Source organism: Mesocricetus auratus, unplaced genomic scaffold, assembly GCF_017639785.1.
Source record: "Mesocricetus auratus isolate SY011 unplaced genomic scaffold, BCM_Maur_2.0 Super-Scaffold_100008, whole genome shotgun sequence".
NCBI lineage: Eukaryota > Metazoa > Chordata > Mammalia > Rodentia > Cricetidae > Mesocricetus > Mesocricetus auratus.
In genome coordinates, this window is record NW_024429192.1 from 87,553,881 (window position 1) to 87,573,430 (window position 19,550).

The following is a 19,550-nucleotide window of genomic DNA, read 5'->3' on the forward strand; positions in this document are numbered from 1 at the left end:
ACGTTTTCCTCCAGAGGCAGCAGATAACCTTCAATAGGTATGAAGAGTGTGTTCACTTACCCGCTAACATGTTTACTGCATGAGGACTATGTGCTGGGAGACACAGCTTTTGTGGAGGGCTAGATGGCTGTAGCAGGGATAAAGGCAGGGGAATGGCAAGTGGCATCAGGTATCAGATTTAGTCCAGTACCTTCTACTTCCCTCATCCTGCACCTGGGACACTGGGGATGAGTTGATCATGTCAGCCAGCATTCCCACCTGGCCATCCCTGTGTCTTGATCCTAAGATACTCACTATGGCCCTAGACTGTGTCCCCAGTTCATGCCATCGTTCAGCAAGGTAGGCAAAGCCCTTTCTACCCTTGACTTGGAGAGCAGGGTCGGGCTGGATTTTCTCTGCAGTCATCTGAGTTCCACTCCGGGTCAGGAGTCCCTGTAGAGACACAACCTGTACCGTGAATCAGATTCCTGTGAAAAATAGTGGCATCTTTCTCTCCGCTCTTCAGGGGACTGCAAAGCCCCAGGGAGCAATTCTTCATCCAGGAAAAAGCCAGGGACATGGACAGTGGCTAGACTGCCAGCCATCAGGGGTTCTGGGCACCTCTTTCTCTAGGGAAGTTGATTCTCATCTCACTACCACTAAAAGTGATGACATGGTGGCGATGGCTAATAGTAAATGACAGTATGAGCTCGACATGAGTTGTATTCGCTACTGGACTCTCACCTTATGCTTCTCTAAGCCTCGTTTTTCTCATCTAGAAAATGGGAGTCATAGCCCCTGTCCTGCAGGTTTGAAGTGAGGATTCAATATGATTCTTAAATATGTGCTTTAGCACAGAACTTATGTCCTGTAAGTGTAGATGGTCACACCAACGTCCAGCCTGTGTCTCGGGCTACTTTCTGCTCCCCGCCCCACACACTCTCCCACCCACCCCATTCTGTGATGGCGTTTCTGGCAGCCCACCACTTTCCCTCTTATCTTTTTGTCGGCCCCCAGTGTCTGCTCACTGTCTAGTCTCCAAGAGACTTTTAAGCACCGAGACCTCAGACTTTTAGGGACATGAGAGAGCTAGAGGTCATCTTAAGTGACAACTGAAGTCAGGAAGCAAGCCAGGGGCACATTCTGATTTTATTGTTTTACTTCAAAGAGCCTTTGTTTAGGCGCCTACAGTTTTGTTTTGTTTTTTCAAGCCATTCCCCCAAGAGAAAGGTGACAAGGGATGCAGTTTGATCCCAGTTTGGAGCAGGTTTCATTCCCTTTGATTTGCCAACCTTTGAGCAAACTAAAGGCCTCCTCTGTTCATTTAGGAGATATATATATATATATATATATATATATATATCCTCTTTTTAAAAATTTATGTCTATTTTATGTGCATTGGTGTTTTTCCTGTATGTGTGTCTGTGTGGGGGTGTCAGGTACTCTGGAGCTAGAGTTACAGACATCTGTGAGCTGCCGTGTGGGTGCTGGGAATTGAACTTAGGTCCTCTGGAATATCCGTCAGTGCTCTTAACAGCTGAGCCATCCCTCCAATCCAATATATATCCTCTTCAAAGGTACTAAAATAAATGATTGGGGCCTAATACAAAACAGCCAATTCAGTCTTCACAGGGAAAATTAAATGCTATTCATTTTTCTTCTAAATAGATTTGTTTCTATCATAGTTTTCTTTGAAATACATATGAGTGGAATTCTTAACTAGGTAGTATGTTCATAGTACCACCGAAAGCTTTTTTTAAAAATCAGTTGGGACTTTTCTAAAGGATTTATTCATTTCTATTTTATGTGTACTGAGTGCTTTCCCTACATGCCTATCTGTACACCATGCATGCAGTACCTGTGGAGACCAGAAGAGGGCATTGCACCCATGGAACCCAAGTAACAGACGGTTGAGAACTCTCTGCCATGTGGGGACTGGGGACTACCCGGGTTCTCTGGATGGGGACTGTAGACCGGTTCTCTGGAAGAACAGTTTGGCCATCCCTCAAGTACCAAATTAAGATTTTAAAAATGTATATGTTTAAGGCTCGATGTATTGGTGCACACCTATAATCCCAGCACTCTCGAGGCAGAGGCAGGTGGATCTCTGTGAACTCAAGGCCAGTCTGGTCTACACAGTGAGTTCCAGGACAGCCAGGTAAATATAGATACCCTATCTCAAAACAAACAAATATATAGAAGAGCTTGTTTACTTATCACAATGGCACCAACCTGCAGTCCCCCAGTAATTACTATTGATGTTCAAAAGCAATTTACCTTCTAATCCACAGAAATGGTTTTACCTCAGAAAAAAGTGAGTTCAGTGTAATAAAAGCGGTGAATAGAATGATAACTTAGTTCAAAAAGTAATAAAATGTGGGAATACTATGTGTAAGATACTGGGTAAAACTTTTCCCATAAAGTTATTTACTCTTTCCAAAAACCCTAGGAAATGGGTGCGTTAATTATGCTCACTATATAGATGAGGACCTAAGGCTTAGCTGAGTTAATGATTTTCCTTAGGCTTCAGTGCTAGGGAGCTGGTGTCGGGTGGGAACTATGACCTCCTGAGGACCCATGCAGCATTAACTCAGTACCGCTGCGGCTTGTTCATTCACTGACTTGTAAGATGGGGTGTGCCCCCCAGTTATTAGTGGACAATTTTGAAGGAAAGCCTTCTTAGCCCATAGGTTCTCAGAGATGCAGATAACAGAAAATGAGCTCATCCCTAAAGTATGCATATGAATTAGAAAGACCTCTGCCTGTGACTGACTTGGGGGCTAAAACCCTGGGTTGCATCAGGATTAAGAGTGATTAAGTGCCTGCCTTACCATAATGTGAATGGTTTCCAAATGAGCCGAGAAACTAGGACATTTCTCGAAGGGTTATTTAGTTTGATTTTGAAAGTTCTTTGCCTACAATATAAAAATTGTATTATCGTCTTTCATTTCTCAAATGAGTTAGTTCACTGGGAAGTCTGGTTGGGTTGGGTTAGGGGGTGGAGTTTGCACATTTGTGTGGGGTGGGTTTTAATTAATTATTACATATCCGTTCGCTGGAATCTCAATCATGAATATACTGGGAAAGGAAGACCCAGTGACTTTAGAGATGACTGGTCAAACCTCACCCTGATAGAACATAGCCAGTCATTATTAAAATACAATACTCTTCTTTAACGCTTCCACCGAGCACAATAATATGTGAGACAAAACCGACTGGAATCAGGACACATGATGTCAAGAATTCATGATGGAGAAGGCAGGAGCCTAACGTCTTTGCGTCCTAGTTTCTTCATTTTTACGAAATAAGGTGTACTGGGCTGTGTGATTCTTAGAAATGACAGCATGAAGAACCCAGTCCATGGTGGAATCCGTGCATTCTACAGACAAGCCGATTAAGCACGTGTTCCTTCCTTTCTGGCGCACGCATTGGGGTTCGGGTACCCTCAAAAGAGCCTGCATTGCACAAAATGCAGATCCCGGTCTGCTCATCACAGAGGAGGAAGGAAAGGCCAGGCAGGCGTCTGGCTTCTCGGTTGCAGTAAGACTGACTGATCTCCCCACCACACACACACACACACACACACACACACACACTCACACACACACTCACACACACACACCCCTCCCCAAACGCTGCTGCATCCAAATGCAAGGGTGCAGCTGGCTTACCGCAGAGTGCCGCAGTTGAGTGTTTTCAGGGACAGACACAAGGGGAAATCGCAGCCCGAGCACACCCGGGCCGCTGCCTGCCAACCTTTCTGCACCGAGGAGCCCCAGGCAGCTGGCACATTTCTTGTCTGCGTCCCTGGGGCTGCGAGGTGGAGGCTGGGTGGGAGCTCAGGTTGAGAAAGGCAGGGACTGGGGGCGGGGCTTCAGCCCATCCCTCAGCAGGGGGCTGCAGGGTGGGCAGCCTGGAGGCCCAGACCGCCGTCCGCCCCTGAACAGCCGCTCGCGGTGCAGGTGGGGACTCCTTGCTACCATACCTGGCTGTGACTGAGCATGTGGGCGGCCGGAGGCAGGCGGCAGGCATTGCTATGTCAGCTCTGAAATGAAAGCCGCTGGGGCCTCTGCCTCTGAAGGCTTGCAAGGGAGATCAGCGCTCAGCAAATAAGAAGCCAGCCCTGGCCCCCCAGGAGGAGGAGGAAGAGGAGAAGCTGAGCATCCCGCTCCGGTGTCCTTTAAATGAGGAGCGTGCCTCTCTGCTGCTGACCCTCGCTTACATCACTAACCTGTGACAGGCACACATCTCCACACCCGCCCGGTACCTGCTCCTTCCAACAGCAGCTTCCAGTCCTCTTTGTATGCGGCAGACATGGCCAGCCAGCAGGACTCCGGCTTCTTTGAAATCAGTATCAAGTATTTACTGAAATCCTGGAGTAACAGTGAGTAATAGAACAGAAGCTTTTTGTTGTTTTGTTTTCTGGATGCTGCTAAGGTTGTAGAAATAAGATCTCAACTGGACACATGTTTGTGGGCTGTGGAAGTTTCTCTCTCTCTCTCTCTCTCTCTCTCTCTCTCTCTCTCTCTCTCTCTCTCTCTCTCTCTCTCTCCTTCATCTGCTATGAAAATCAAAACATCAGAGTCTGAACTAGCCTTGCTCAACTTCAAAGGCTGCGATAGAATTATAGTAGATTTTTGTTTGTTTCAAATTTCCAGAGATATGGCCCTTCAGACTCCGGGGAGGGCAGGCTCGGCATCCCAGGCTGCACTGCCTGCCTGGTGTTTATTTGGTTTGTTCAGGCTTTCTCTAAATATTTTGTGAAGTGCAGTTTAATCAAAGGGGTGTGGCAGGGCAGCAAGTACTTTGGAAGGAATTGTTTTATTAGGGTATTGTCTGTAGAGAGAAAACTACTTCGGAGTCTAAAACCTAAGACTCATCCTTGCTAGGCATAGGCTCGTCTGCAGATCCCTCCGATCTTCCCCTGGTCCCCGTGGATGCTGTTCAGCATGCCATTTACCATTTGCATTGCTAGACATCTCAGTTGCTCTAGTCCAAGCACGCTTCTCTGAAATGTAAACAAGAGCAGTTCTGACCCAAATGGTCCCTTAGACTATAAGAACATCATTGTTCTGAAGTTCTGACCTATATAAATTTTTTTTAACAATTCACTCTTTCCAGAAGACAACCTTCCGGCCATCCTGGGTTGGGGCTAAAACCCAAATGAGGCCTTCGGGTACTCAGGGTATCTTGTATGTTTCTGCACAATTTAAAAGCCAAGTCTTCCAGCATCAGCGTTTGGACTTATTTTATTCAAAAAGACTGTCGGGTCTTATCAATGCTTGATGGCTTCGAATTAAAAATTTGTTTCTAAAAATCATTTTCTGTATTTTATTAGGTATACACTAATTAACCGGCCTGGACTCTTGAGGAGTGACGAATGTCTCCTCTACTAATGACCTGTAGCCAAAAATTGTTTTTATGTAAACAATCCTAGAACTTGGGCTGGACTGTTTGGAGAAGACTGAAATGCTTGCTTAAAGATATTTCAGGGGGTGCATCTCAGAATGGTATCCACAGAAGCCATTTTCCCCCGGGGTCACTGAGCCCTACTCTGCTCTTGGGGCTTGTCTGGACTGTTTCTGTACAAGTGGGAGGCCATTTGGGAGCAATACTGCTGCTTTGTTGGAGTCGTAAATCATTTAACTTGGGTTCATTTTCTGTGTACTCCAGCTCACTGATGAATCTTCCTTTGTCTGGCTACCCTCTGATTAGTGAAGAGAATTTGACATAGTAGACACCATAGAGAGTGGTTTGTCTTGGTGGAAAACAACAACAACAACCCAGAAAACAAAAACAAACAAACAAAAATACCTCACAAGTTTGACATCAATATGTGGATTTTAATCTCCATTCGGTTATCGCAGAGCCTGCTTCCTCCTGTCAGTTTTTGTGATGCCTTTAGATGGAAAATTACGAGGTGATAGCACCTGATGGGATCTCTTTAAAACCCTCTTGTCTGTCTTCAAATGACCCTAGACAGAACAGATAATTGCTTCACCTCCTTAAACTCTTCATTTCTCCCTATGTCCCCACACCAGGAAATGGTTCAAAAATTACTGTTTATCTCAACTTAGAGTATCTGTGACACAATTTCAGTTTTTCAGAGTTCATTCAAAGATTTACTGAGTTCCCTACTACATGCCAGGCTGTGGGGTGTGTGAAAGAGACATCTAAGACACTGCCCTGACTGTGGGTCCTGATTCCTTTATTTCAGGACAATGAAGTTGGTAATGTTCTTGGGGGCTGAGTGGGACTGGACGGTTTATACCCCTTTCTCAACAGAGAAAAGGGAAATAGACTTACTGTCTTATTGGCCTTGAACTTGTTACAACCCTTACCTGTATCCAGCCTGACGTAGCTCTCATCTCTAAGTTTTACTTGTTTCCAGTAGCCAAGAGAGAGAAGGAGAGGGAGGGAGAGGAGGAGAGGGAGGGAGAGAGAAAGAAGGAGAGGGAGAGAGAGAGAGGAATTTGCCTGCACAAAGGACAACGTGGAAAACAGAAGCCTCGGGGCTTCTCCTAGGAGTATAACCCGAAAGGATACATCCAGGGCAAGCAAGCAGCTAACCGCGTGCTCGCGCATGCCTAGCTTTCCAGGTTGGAAAGGCGAGGATGGCCGCCCACATACCTGAATGGAGAACCAGCCCCCTAATTATACAGTGGTGCTTATGTACACAGTGCAGCAATTAAAAAGCAGTGAAACAAACTCTGTAGCTACAGCTGACTGCTTTACTGGGCAGGAGTAAAGGGAAGGGTGACGTCACAAACATTTACAGGTTAAGGTTTCCATCTGATAGAGAAAGGGCACGTTGTGAGGCAAAATGCCATTTTATACACATCTTTAGTCTCATCAGAAGAATCAAGAAGCCAGTTAAGCACACTGGTCTCTGCCTGGAGAAATGAATGAGTTTCTGCTTGGTGGCCTTGACACTCTCTTCTTCCTTGGCATACCACACCACACCCATCCTGTCAGGCTGCCCTTTGGTTTGTATGAAGCTGGGACCTGGTGTGGCCTGATGTCCTGATGTCCTTATACCTTGGCAATGGTGTTTTTCTGCTTGTACAACTGTCCTGTTGTTCCTTCCACTTGTATCCAAACCTTCCTGACCTGATCATCTGTGCCCCTGGGTGTCTATGACCATGGCCACCCACGGGCTTCTCAGCCTTACTGGGAATATCCATTGGCTTTCTAATATCAGTCTCTGCTACCCATAGCTCTCTGGGCATCATCTTCTGTGGCCTCCTCATAGGGCCCTCTGTGCCCGTCATCTGTCTCCTCTCTTGTTTTCCTTCTGTCTTCAGCAGCTCAGTAACTTGTTCCCACATCCCGGGCTGTTCACATCTCCACCCCATAATCTGGCAGGCTTGCACCACAAGCCACAGAGCCAGAGGGGCTAGCTGCCAATCTCCTAAGTCCTGTGCTTGTGTGGCCTTGGATTAGCCACTGACTCTGTTTCCTCATCTGCGAAAAGGAAGCAAAAGTAATAGGTGCCTCATAGGCATGGGGCGTTCAGACATGGAACACTGGAGGTAACATCTAACACACAGTGTTTGATAAATGCTAAAAATAATACAAATGTATTCTGATGCTCATCTGCCTTCTGAACCTACTTAAAACATAGCTTAGATAGTTTCCTTCCCTTGGCATCCTCAATGGGTTATTGTATGAGTAGTAGACACTTATTTCACCCCCGGGCAAGGAAACACTGTGGAGAGATGACAATTAGGATTCACTTTTAAACTTTGCCTCTTTTTCTATCTCAACTAGTATCAAATGCTCCTGCTCTTCTTAAATGTGTGCCCTTTAGCCACGTGGAGTTGGCTTGGGAGTGTCTGGTGGCAGGAAGTTGCTTTGGCCTTTAGGACAGAGCCAGAAGAAGTTTGAACTGGGTAGCTTCAAGCTGTGTCACAGGGTAGGAGAGTTTACACAGAGAGAGTGAGTGTGAGGGCCTCACCGTCGTCGTCGTCTGAAAAGTCTAAATGGCTTCCTTGTGCTGCTAACCACCCCGGGACTCGGCAGGGAACACTGGCCCAATGAGATGAGTGAAGTACACTGGACCCCGTGCTCTCTCCAGAGCATGCACCCTCCCTGTGGTATGTAGCCAGCCGTTCTCCCTGAGGACAGCGTCTTATGTTCATTAACTCTTCCAGGTCCTGAGACCTCCCCACACAATGAACTGCTCTGGGAGAACAGAATGACCTCTTTGCACAGAGATTGGTGTGCACCCCAAAATGGTTAATGCTGTCCTAAGGAAACTCCAGTGTGTGAGCAGAACCAGAGTCAGGGTTCTTCCAAGTTGTAGTGAGTTAATCCACTTGATAAGTACGGTGGCTCACTCTTGTAATCCTGTCAGTTCAGAGGCAGAGAGTTCAAAGTTAACCTCATCTGTTCCCATTCTGAGGAAGAGAGAGAGAGAGAGAGAGAGAGAGAGAGAGAGAGAGAGAGAGAGAGAGAGAGAGAGAGAGAGAGAGAGAGACAGAGAGACAGAGAGACAGAGAGAGACAGAGACAGAGAGAGAGAGAGACAGAGAGAGGAGACAGTATCCGTTGCTGGCCTGATGACACTGGTTGTTGGGCCAAAGAACTCACAGGCAACTATGAATTGACCAAGAAGCTGTACTTACAGATGATGTTTAGGTGTAGGACAGGTGGACCTCAAGGACACTACGAGAAAGACCTTTTATAAAAGCATCTTTAATTTAAAGATGTGGAAAAGTTAATACTAATAGAGTTGCCTGAACCAATCAATACGTGCAATTCAAATACGAACATATTTTGGTGCGCGCGCCTGTTCATGTTTGTGTGTGTGTGGTGTTTGTGTGTGTGTGGTGTGTGTGTGTTTGTGTGTGTGGAGGGTGTGTGTGTGGTGTGTGTGTGTGGTGTGTGTGTGTGTGGTGTGTGTGTGTGGTGTGTGTGTGTGTGTGGTGTGTGTGTTTGTGTGTGGGGAGGGTGTGTGTGTGTGTGGTGTGTGTGTGTGTGTGTGTGGTGTGTGTGTGTTTGTGTGTGGGGAGGGTGTGTGTGTGTGTGTTTGTGTGTGGGGAGGGTGTGTGTGTGTGGTGTGTGTGTGTGTGGTGTGTGTGTGTGTGTGTGTGGTGTGTGTGTGTGTGTGTGTGGTGTGTGTGTGTGTGTGTGGTGTGTGTGCTGGTGCTGGTGTTAGAATTCAGGGTTTCATGCAAGATGAGTATATGCTCTGCCACTGAGCTACACCCCACCATTCAGTCCTCGTAGTGGAGAAGTGACCAAGCACTGTTGTCTGCATTCGGCAGGGAGAGGCTGCTGCATCCCTGAAGCTCACAGCTGTGTGATGGTGGCCACCCCTCACAGGCCACTGGGTCACTTCTGCTGAAGCAGCTTAAAGCCTCCTGAAAGCACCAGCATCCACATTTTCCAGGCAGAGAGGGGGTCTATCGCTGGGTTTGTTGTTGAGATAAATTGGAGGTGCTAGTTGGCAGATCCAAACCAACTTGGGACAGATGGCTGTCTGTGGTGCCTGTCAGCATACCAAAGCTCACCCTGGCCTCCAGACTCCTTTGGTATCACGGGTACCTGTTACAGAGTCCATGCTGACATCCTGGCTCTCCTCAGCTCTTCTAGCCCAGCCTCTACCCTAAACTTCTCCAGCTCATAGGCTTCCCTACCCACAGCACCTCATTCCCACATAAACCTGATATTTCAGCAATATGCTCTCTTGCCCTGCCCCTCTTTCCCCTCTCCCTTGCCTGAACTCTTTGTCTTCCCGTTTTGTCCACCCCTCCCCCACTTCTCTTGGTCAAATCCAGTCTGCTGACCATGCTTAGTCTGCTTGCTCTGGATTCTTCCAGACGCCTCTGGCTGTTCCCTCTCTCACATCTACAATGAAAACCTTCCCCTCAACCATACCATGGAGCAGTCATGGCCTCACTTTATACCTGTGGTGCCAAAACCCTCAGTCTATACAGTAATTATTGTTTCTTGTTTGTTTTGAATTTAAGTGCACGGTTCATTAAAATCGAGGCAGACCCTGCCCAAGCAGTCCTCGTATAATAGACACTGCCATTCTGTGTCAAATCCTATGCGCAATGACTTATATATAGGGCAGTCACATAATTATTCAGCCAAAACTGGGACACTTTGGAGAGTGAAAGTTAATAGTGACACTGGAATACTGTCATCTGAGACTACCTTAGGCAGAAGGGTCCAAATGGTTGTTGCTGGTTTTTTTTTCTTTCTGACAGCCCTATGGGCTAAATAGTATCCACATTTTACAAACGGGGAAAAATTGAGACTTGAGAAAGGGATTTGGTGGTTCAAGACCAGGAGTTCAATAAGTGCCGTCCACCCCGTCCCCACCACTGAAACACTGACTGCGTTGTTTTTGCTTATTGTTTATTTTAGAGTTTTACTTTTTGTATGAGTGTTTGCCTGCATGAATGCATGTGCATCACTTGTGCGCCTGGTGCCTTTGGAGACCAGAAGAGGGGGTTGGATCCCCTGGGACTGGAGTTCAGGAAGACTGTGGGACCTCTATGTGGGTGCTGGGAATCTAACCCCAGCCCTCTAGAAGAACAGCCAGTGCTCTTAACCCATGAGCAGTCTCTCCAGCCTCTGCTCTGTTTTTATAGTTGCCAAAAGGATCAAAAGAGCAAAAGCACTGTTGGGAACTTGGTGTTTTATAGGTATTTAAAATTTTATTGGTTAATGATGCTGCCAGGTCTCAGCCTAGGGCACACCCTCCCTGTGTGCTTAAGTGTATAAATCTCTCCCTCCCTTCCTCTCTCTCTCTCTCTCTCTCTCTCTCTCTCTCTCTCTCTCTCTCTCTCTCTCTCTCTCTCTCTCTCTCTACACACACACACACACACACTTCTGTTTTCTTTCCATGCTGTAGAGGACCCTTCTCTTTAGCAAAAGCTTCTTTAAGGACCGTAAGCTAAGGATCTGCGAGTGTTCTCCATTTGTTTTTCTTTTTTCTTTTTTTTTGTTTTTTTTTGTTTTTTTTGTTTTTTTACGAGACAGGGTTTCTCTGTACTGTTTTGGAGGCTGTTGGTCCAGCCTGGCCTCGAACTCACAGTGATCTGCCTGCCTCTGCCTCTCGAGTGCTGGGATTAAAGGTGGGCGCCACCACCACCCGGCTTCCATTTGTTTTTCAAATACTACAGGGCAGTCTATCCCCAACTCCATCTTTACATCAAACACATGCACACATGTAGTAAGATTACTTTATCTATTTATTTAGGTTTCTCTGTGTAGCCTTGACTGTTTTGCTGTGTAGAGCAGGCTAGCCCTGAACTCAGAGATCTACCTGCCTCTGATTGCTTAGTACTGGAGTGTTAGGATTAACACGTGTGTGCCACTTCTTTTATGTTGATTTGTTCCTACTCTGAAAGGCGTATGCAATTAAGCTTAGCTTACTCCACACCTAGGACTGTAACTTAGTAGTATAGTGCTTATCTGGTATTGCTGAGACCCTACATTTGAGCTCCAGCACGGATACTGATACGTTTGAAGATAGATGATAATATAGATAGATATATGATAGATATAGATGATAGATAATATAGACAGATTAGATAGATGATAGATATAGATAGATAATATATATAAATGACAGATAATAGATAATAGATACCATAGATAATATAGATGGACGATAGATAGATAGATAGACAGACAGATAGATGAAAGTTGGGTAGACAGATAAAAGATAGATTGAGCTCCAGTTAAATTAAATGAATGAAATAAAAATGTATGTCTTTTAGAATGATAGTTGCCCCCATTACTAAGGTTTTTCTGGTGGAGTATATTTCTTTTTTGAAACCAGTAGCAAATTCCTAATTGACATTAATATTGAGAGGAGGAAGAATGTTCCCATTTTCTTCTGGCCTCCGGGGCATTGGGCCCTCATTGTACACAGATACACACTCAAGTAAACTACTCCTGCAAATAAAATAAACAAATCTAAAAAACAAACAAACAAAAAAACGAATCAGAATGCTTGTCTGAAAGGCAGACAGTGGGAGGCAGTAAAGAGACGTGACCTGAATAATTTCACAGGTTGGGATCAGGCCAGAATATTTGGGAAAGTTGCCGGGGTTCGGAAGCCTCAAATGACAAGAAGTACCCTCTGAAAGACTTCTGTTCCAAGTCATTTGAACACCCGTGACTCAGTGGTTTACTTTGGGGTACAGTCTAAGGAATTGAGTCATTAGTGGTGTCTACATTTCCAGTTTTCTGTAACGGCCGGTGTGAGGTGCACTCTGTATGAGCTGGAGCTGCTGAGGAGGTGGCCTGGCTTTGGAGGGGGCTGTCCTCTGGCCTGTTTGTGTGCCTTCTGTGCGGCCGTCACTGGTGCAAAGCCTTGTATTTGGGTAGTCCCCAGTGGGCTGGTCAGCATCTATAGTGCCTCGCCTGTTTTGATGAATTGATTATGAGCAAGCCAGCCTCTTTCCAGTGACTGGATGAAGATGATAGCGTTTAATGCTTCCTAAGTATAAGTTCTGTCTGAGGAGATACCCATATGACATAGTGAAGATATATTTTGTAACATTCAGGCCAGATTTAAAAGAATAAGTAATATTCTTAGTTAAGTACTTACATTTGATAATGACTTTGAAAAATGTAGTGTAGGACTGGTGGTTATGGGAACTGGCTGCTCTTTCAGAGGACCAGGGTTCCATTCCCAGCACCACTTGGTGACTCACAACCACCTGTAACTCCAATTACAGGGGGTCTAACATTCTCTTCTGGCTTCCATGGGCTTCAGGCATGTGAGTGATGCATGGGCATATATGTAGGTAAAACACCCATACACATAAATAATTTTGGATTAAAAAAATCTTTTAAATGTAATGTAAGTTGGTATCTGTCACTTAAATAGTTCAGAGGAGCTGTGGTGGTGCAGGACTTTAATCCCAGCACTCTGGAGGCAGAGGCAGGCAGATTTCTGTGAGTTCAAGGCCAGTCTGGTTGCAGAGTAAGTTGCAGGACAGCCAGGGCTACACAGAGAAACCCTGTCTCAAAAAACAAAAACAAAAACAAAAAGACAGTTCAGATATAAATAAATGTGCTAAGATTTTTCTGGATTTATTAGCTTTCTTTTCTGATCTCTGAAACTTCTATATTTTCCACAATATGTTGCTATGAAGGATCTATCCAGTATGCACACATTACCCCAGGACCAAAGGTTTTAGCAAGCAGCCACTTCCTGGAAAGGTGGGTGGCATTGATGGAACCAGTACTCAGGTTGACCTCATTTTTTCTTACTACTCTCTCTTACTTCATAGATCCCATTCAACAATTTAAATTTATTTATTTAATTAAAACATATGACTTCATCCTGGCGTTAGGTAGGTTATATGAGAGTGTCTCCCCCACAGCTCAGAATTGCTTATTTTTATTTTATGTGTTGAGTGCTTGTCTGCTGCACGTATGTATATACACCATATGCATGCAGTGCCTGAGGCAGTCAGAGGGGGGGCATCAGATCATCTGGAACCGGAGCTACAGATAATTGTGAGCTGCCATGAAGATGCTAGGAATCGAACCTGAGTCCACTAGGAGAGCAGCCATCTGCCTACCCCAGTTACTTAGGCTGAAAGGTTGCATCCCTCAAGCTTGGAAGAGCAATGGGAATGACTTTTCTGGGGTTCCTTTCTGGTCTTTTATATCAGAACATCTTTTCCTACTTTTACTTGATTACATCAAAAACTTTCTATTTGAGCATGAGTTCTTCTTGGGTATTATACGAACGCATCTTGCTGTTTCATAGTGTGAGACATATCGGGACATACATACATACATACAACACTATTGAGCACCTCTTGTAGATCATCAGCTGTGTACAAGACACGCACCATTCTGGCAACATCACAGATGCGCTGCCTCTGCATTTAGGTATACTCGTGCCGAAGTCCCCTTGACTTTCAGAACCTGGAGAAGTGTTCCGTGGTCCAGAGATAGCGAGCAGATGCAGGCCTTGGAGAGCATCCTTTTGGAGGACGTGGATGATAAGGTCTGTTGATGCTAGCCTCGTGTATTTTTACATCCTCCACTTCAGATGACATTTGGAAGGCAGCCTGGTGTTTATAAGGCTGGTTTTGTGAGAACATTTTGAAATATTTCTCCTAGCAGGATGGCTAAAGGAGAAGAAATGGAAGTTCTTTGCAATAGACCCAAAAGGAACGCTGGCCCAGATTTTATTAGATGTGAAACATTTCAGATAGGCGTTCTTTACACTAAAACACTGGGGAAAGAATTTACCTTCATTTTGTTTGTGACCACCCCCCTTTTATTTTCTTCCTTTGTTTTGGCAGCATCTTACTATGTAGCCCTCACTGCCTGGCTTACAACTCACTATGCAGACTGTGCTAGCCTCGAACTAGTGGCAATCCTCCTGCTGCCTCTCTGCCTTCTGATTCCTGAAATCACCAAGTGCCGCTCCCGTGTTTTGTTTCTGGGTTTGTGTGGGTGGTGGCATTTTGAGCATGTTGGTTGAAGCTTGCTGTGTCACCAGGCTGGTCTTGCACCCTCGGGTCTGTTCTTCCACTGAACTCTCCTGAGCCGCTGGGATCACGGGGTGCACACAGCAAGCTGCCATGCTTAGGAAAGTGTGTGCCCCTGAGACAAATTTAAAGGCAGTTACGGTTCACTTCGGAGTGGATCCACTCTTCTTCACCCTGTCTTGGGGATTGTGTGTGTGTGCGTGCGCATGCCACCAGGAGACAGAACGAGTCACATATTTCTCTAAGTTAACTTTCACAACCCCATCCCCTTAACCAATAATCTTACAGTTGCTCTCTTTCGCTGAACGCACAAGCACGAGCGTTTATAATGTTAGTCACCCCAAACTCCAGATGCTAAGCAGGGAAAGTTTATATTCTTCCAGCACATCGACTCTGTAATGAGTCTGATTTGGCTTTAATTCCTTTCTACTGTGCAGGCATTTGATGAGCCGCAGACGGAAGTGCAAACCAGAGCCACACCGTTTTGGTGGATGCTTTTCACGCTGCTGTTTGTAGTCGTGTCAATTTAAGGGAGTTGAAATCTCTTTCAGGAAGGCATTCAGAGTATGCAGGGATTGCTGTTGATCAACCTTAATTTGATACACAACCCGGACCTTTTCTGCCATTCTTAATCAATGACAAAGCGCACAGTGATTTAGCACAGTCTTGAAAGCCCAGGATTTCTCAGGCAGTTCCATGAGAGCAAGACATGTAAATGTATAATCAAATCCCCATCCGACGCTTCATACCTGAACATCAGAACCACTAGCCTGACCTCTCTGAGTGTGGTTTTAAACAAGTAAATATGTGTTTTGGCAGCCAGGGAAAGGGTAGGGTATTAGATTAACTAGGGAGACACTTGGGTAAAATTCCATCTGAACCTTGTATCTCTGTAGGTGGGGCTTGGTCATCAATAAAATGGTTTGCTAGTTAGGAGGAAAATTAATCAAATGCTTTGGCTTCTGAGTAAAGTTTTGGGTTTTTATTCTGTGTGTATGTGGGGGTGTGTGTGGGGGTGTGGTATGTGTGGGGAGTGTGGTATGTGTGGTGTGTGTGTCTGTGTGTGTGGCATATGTGTGGTGTATGTGATATGTGTGGGGAGTGTGTGTGTGGTGTATGTGTGTGTGGTTTGTGGCGTATGGTGTGTAGTGTATGCATGGTGTGTGTGAGAGACTTTGGCTGTTCCCTCTTACTTCCTAATGAAGACAAAACAAACCTGGCTCTTTGTCTCTTGCTTATGAATATGAAGTGGTTTTAATACGCCCTGAAAGCTGATGCTAGTATAATCGTATTTATCAGCTATTTCTGTTACTCTGTTACTGTGAGGCTGAAAGAGGGGTAGTGGGGGGGGGTATTGAACTTTGCTGATCAAAAGGGGTTGGAATCTCAGACCTGCATACCTGGCTTGCCTTTCTGTACCCTTAATAAGAGACAAACTGTCACCCTGCACAGCCTACCAGATTCTATTGTCACACACACACACACACACACACACAGACACACACACACTGATAATAAAATGACTGTGTGTCTAGCGCAGTAAATCTGAGCAGGGTTGTCTCCGGTGTGAGGTGGCAGGCAGCAGTCTTCATTTCTTGGTCTGAAAATGCTCCTTTTTCTTTCCTTCCCTACAACTTGAAATGTGATGATTATAAAATTTTCTGGCATTCTAGAGCCTTTGAAATATATAGCCATGTAATTAAAGTAGTGATACTAGTGTTTGGTCCCCGCTCAATTTCATAAACCATGTTGAATATCCAAAAGGTCATAAGGGTTACAGTTGCCTATTGAAAGTGTGAAACTTTGATCTCTTTGATCTGTTAACATCAGCACCTTTGCTTCCCACCAACTTCCAGTGTTAAAAACTACTAAAATTGAGAAGAAGTTGTTCTGCGTGAATAGGTTGTCCATGAACCTGAATTGGAGGCAAATGACAGATTATGAGTAGGAGCCTCTACTAGGAGGCCAGTTACTGTGGTGTGTGTGTGTGTGTGTGTGGTATGTGAATATGTGTATGTGTGTGTGTGTGGTATGTGAATATGTGTGTGTGTGGTGTGTGGTATATGGTGTGGTGTGTGTATGTGTGTGTGTTGTAATAAGTTTACTTTTCAAATTGTACTTTCTAGTAATCAGATTTTTCATGAATCTCCTCTAAAAATAAAGCCTGGATGTCAACATGGTCTTCCCCAGAGTCCTCTTTCCATTTTAGCACCACTAACATTAACCTGCTATTTTTCTAATGAGATTCCTGCATCTTCACTAGTCACACACTGAGGGCTTGGGTTGAATTCCCCATGGTGGGCTTGGTGGCCCTGGGGCTGTTCTCAGTGCGAACATGCATGCGTATCTGTACTCACACCACGCATCCGGTTGAGAGTAAAACCTTGTCTCCTTATTTAGTATTTTTAGTTAAATTATAGTCATTGTGCAACGTGATGGGTTTAATAAAAACATTTTTGATTATGTGCTTGGGCCATATTCCTCCCCTGTACTGGTTAGTTTTTGTCAACTTTGCACAATCCTAGACACATCTAAGAGAGACCCTCAGCTGAAGAAGTGTCTCCATCAGATTGGCATTTGGGCATTTTCTTGGTTGATGATTGATATGGGAGAGCCCAGCGTACTGTGCGCATTGCCATCCCTGGACGGATAGATGGTCCTGGGGTGGAGAGCAAGCCAGGAAACAGCATTCCTCCATGGTCTCTGCTTCAGTTCCTGCCTCCAGAGTCCTGCCTGGAGTTCCCTGAATCATGGAGTGTAGCTTCGAAGAATAAGTTGAAATCAACCCTTTCCTCCACAAGTTGGTTTTGGTTAATGTTTTGTCACAGCAAAGAAACTAGAATCACCCCCATCGCCCTTTCCTGTCCTCTCCCACTGGTCCCCTTTCGTTTCCCAAGTAGTCATGTCACAGCATGTCATGTCATATTTACGATGCATGTTAACACATGTTAGCTCTAGATTGCAGAGATGAGAGGGAGTATATTTGTGTTTCTGTGGCTGGCTTGTTTTCTTTGATAAGATGATCCTCATACCCGCAGGAAAAATCATGGCAAGATGGTTCCATGGGTCAAACCACAGAGCCATTCTGCCAGAGAACCTGAGTTTGATCTCAAGGACCTACATTATGGGAAAAAAAACAGCTCCTACAAGTTGTCCTGGGACCTCCTTACATGAGCCATGACATGCACATGTGAACATTGGTGTGCAAATAAATGAATAGATGATAGGTCGATATGTAGATGAATGATAGATGGATGGATGGATGGATAGATAGATAGATAGATAGATAGATAGATAGATACAGCAATTAAAGTGAGAAGCCAGATGTAATTATCTGAGTAATAAATGAGCTTGGGCAGAGATAGAATAACCCATGAGGTGTGTGTGTGTGTGTGTGTGTGTGTGTGTGTGTGTGTGTGTGTGTGTGTGTGTAGGACACAATCAACAATACTCAAGTGTCCCTGGGACACAGAACAGCAGCCATCAAACTGGCCCACTGAGCTCATTAATCATATTGTCCTGCTTGACAAGGCTTTTGTTTAAGGGAGTGACTAAGAGACTGTCACTCCTTGGGCCAGGAGAATGGAAATATTCACAGGCCCGAGACTGATAAACTGCTGATGCCGCTCCTTGGACGGCCCTGTCCCTTTGAGTCTGTGATTGGACTGTTTTACATCGAATGACAACCACGCAGCTGGTCAAGTCAGCTTCATGATTGTCTGGCTTTTCTGCTATGGATGCACACAATGGAGACAAGAAAACATTCTTTATGGATAATCTTAAATCGATATCAAAAGATCTACACATTTCTAGATTGGCCAAGAGGGCCAAGCTTGAGGCAGAGCCTCCGTCTCCCCCACTGTAAGCAGGAAGTCGAAGTCTCAAGGAGTTGGCCATGAGTGTCATGCTGCTTGGGGGGTTTGCTTTTATTCTTTCTTGACGAAAGCAGAGGTGAATCGCTCTTCACTGAGCCCTGCCACAGAAGGAAATGGTGCAACGGAGGTCACGTGGCAAGAACAAGAAAAGTCCACTATACGAGTTGAGTTCTGCATTGTGTTGTGTGAGGAGAGGTCTAACACGCTGGGAGAAGGCTCAGAGGCCTGGTCCTTCTTCTTTTCAGCCCTGGGGACTAACCCAGGGCTCGTGCATGCAGATCTCTCAATCTCCACGCCTGAACTGTGTCCCAAGCCCCAAGTTCTGCTTCTGAATCTTGTATATTTCTCTAGAATGGGGAGTTATGTGTTTTGCTTTTTTTCTGTCATTCTTTTTATTTTTATGATCTTTTGGCTATTCCACAATTCTTTTCAATCAAACCCAGGCCTTGGTCCATGCTAGGCAAACCCTCTACTCCCCAGCCACATCTATTAATTTTTATTAATGTAAAACTTGGAAAGAATTTACTAGGCTTGTTTGATTAACTTTTTGGCTAAATAAGAATTCTGTTCCATGGTTTGGAACACTTAGAAGTATGTGCTTTGCCCCAGCCACATGTGACACTGAAAAGGTTCTGTTTCTGGTAAAAAGTTAATAATATAAAGGGGTGAAGAGATATCTCAGCAGTTAAGAGCACATGTTGTTCTTCCAGAGGACCAGGGCTCAAGTCCCAGCACTCACAAGGTGACTTACAATCCTCTGAAATTGTAGTTCAGGGATCAGGCGCCCTCTTCTGGACTCTGTTGTCACAGCATCCACATTGTACACATACATATGCACAGGCAAATACTCATATACATAAAATAAAAATAAATCTCACAAAAAACTCAATATCATAATATTAAAGTCTAAATAATGAACATGTTACATATTTATAAATATGTGACATGTGTCTATGTATAATTATAAGCATATGATATGATTATGAAGTGTAACTATAAAGCAAACTATAATCATTAAATGAGTTAATGCTTATGAAGTGCTTATTGTATGCTTTTGTAGCTGCTGAATGGCCGCTGATATCATTAGTTTACTGAATCAATGCTTATTTACAGGGATTAATACTAAGCTCCCAAAGAGTGCATGGCCTGTTAGCAAGAAAACATAGTCAGAAGCTTACCATTCTATAGAGGATATTTTGGTTGTGAGATGTTTCTAG

At 44.8% G+C, this 19,550-nt stretch overlaps 1 protein-coding gene across 7 annotated transcripts in view; it reads left to right on the top strand.

Moving 5' to 3' along the window:
* Fry (FRY microtubule binding protein) overlaps positions 1–19,550 on the top strand; it is a 380,830-nt gene that overhangs the window by 134,572 nt on the left and 226,708 nt on the right. For 2 of the 7 annotated variants that reach the window (XM_040751419.1, XM_040751421.1), the window contains exon 1: positions 3,957–4,363. The exons of the other annotated variants lie outside the window; for them this stretch is intronic. In XM_040751419.1, coding sequence (XP_040607353.1) covers positions 4,294–4,363 — 70 coding nt within the window. In that variant the 5' untranslated portion in view covers positions 3,957–4,293. Of the gene's footprint in view, positions 1–3,956; positions 4,364–19,550 lie in introns of those variants that run through there. 7 annotated transcript variants of the gene reach the window in all.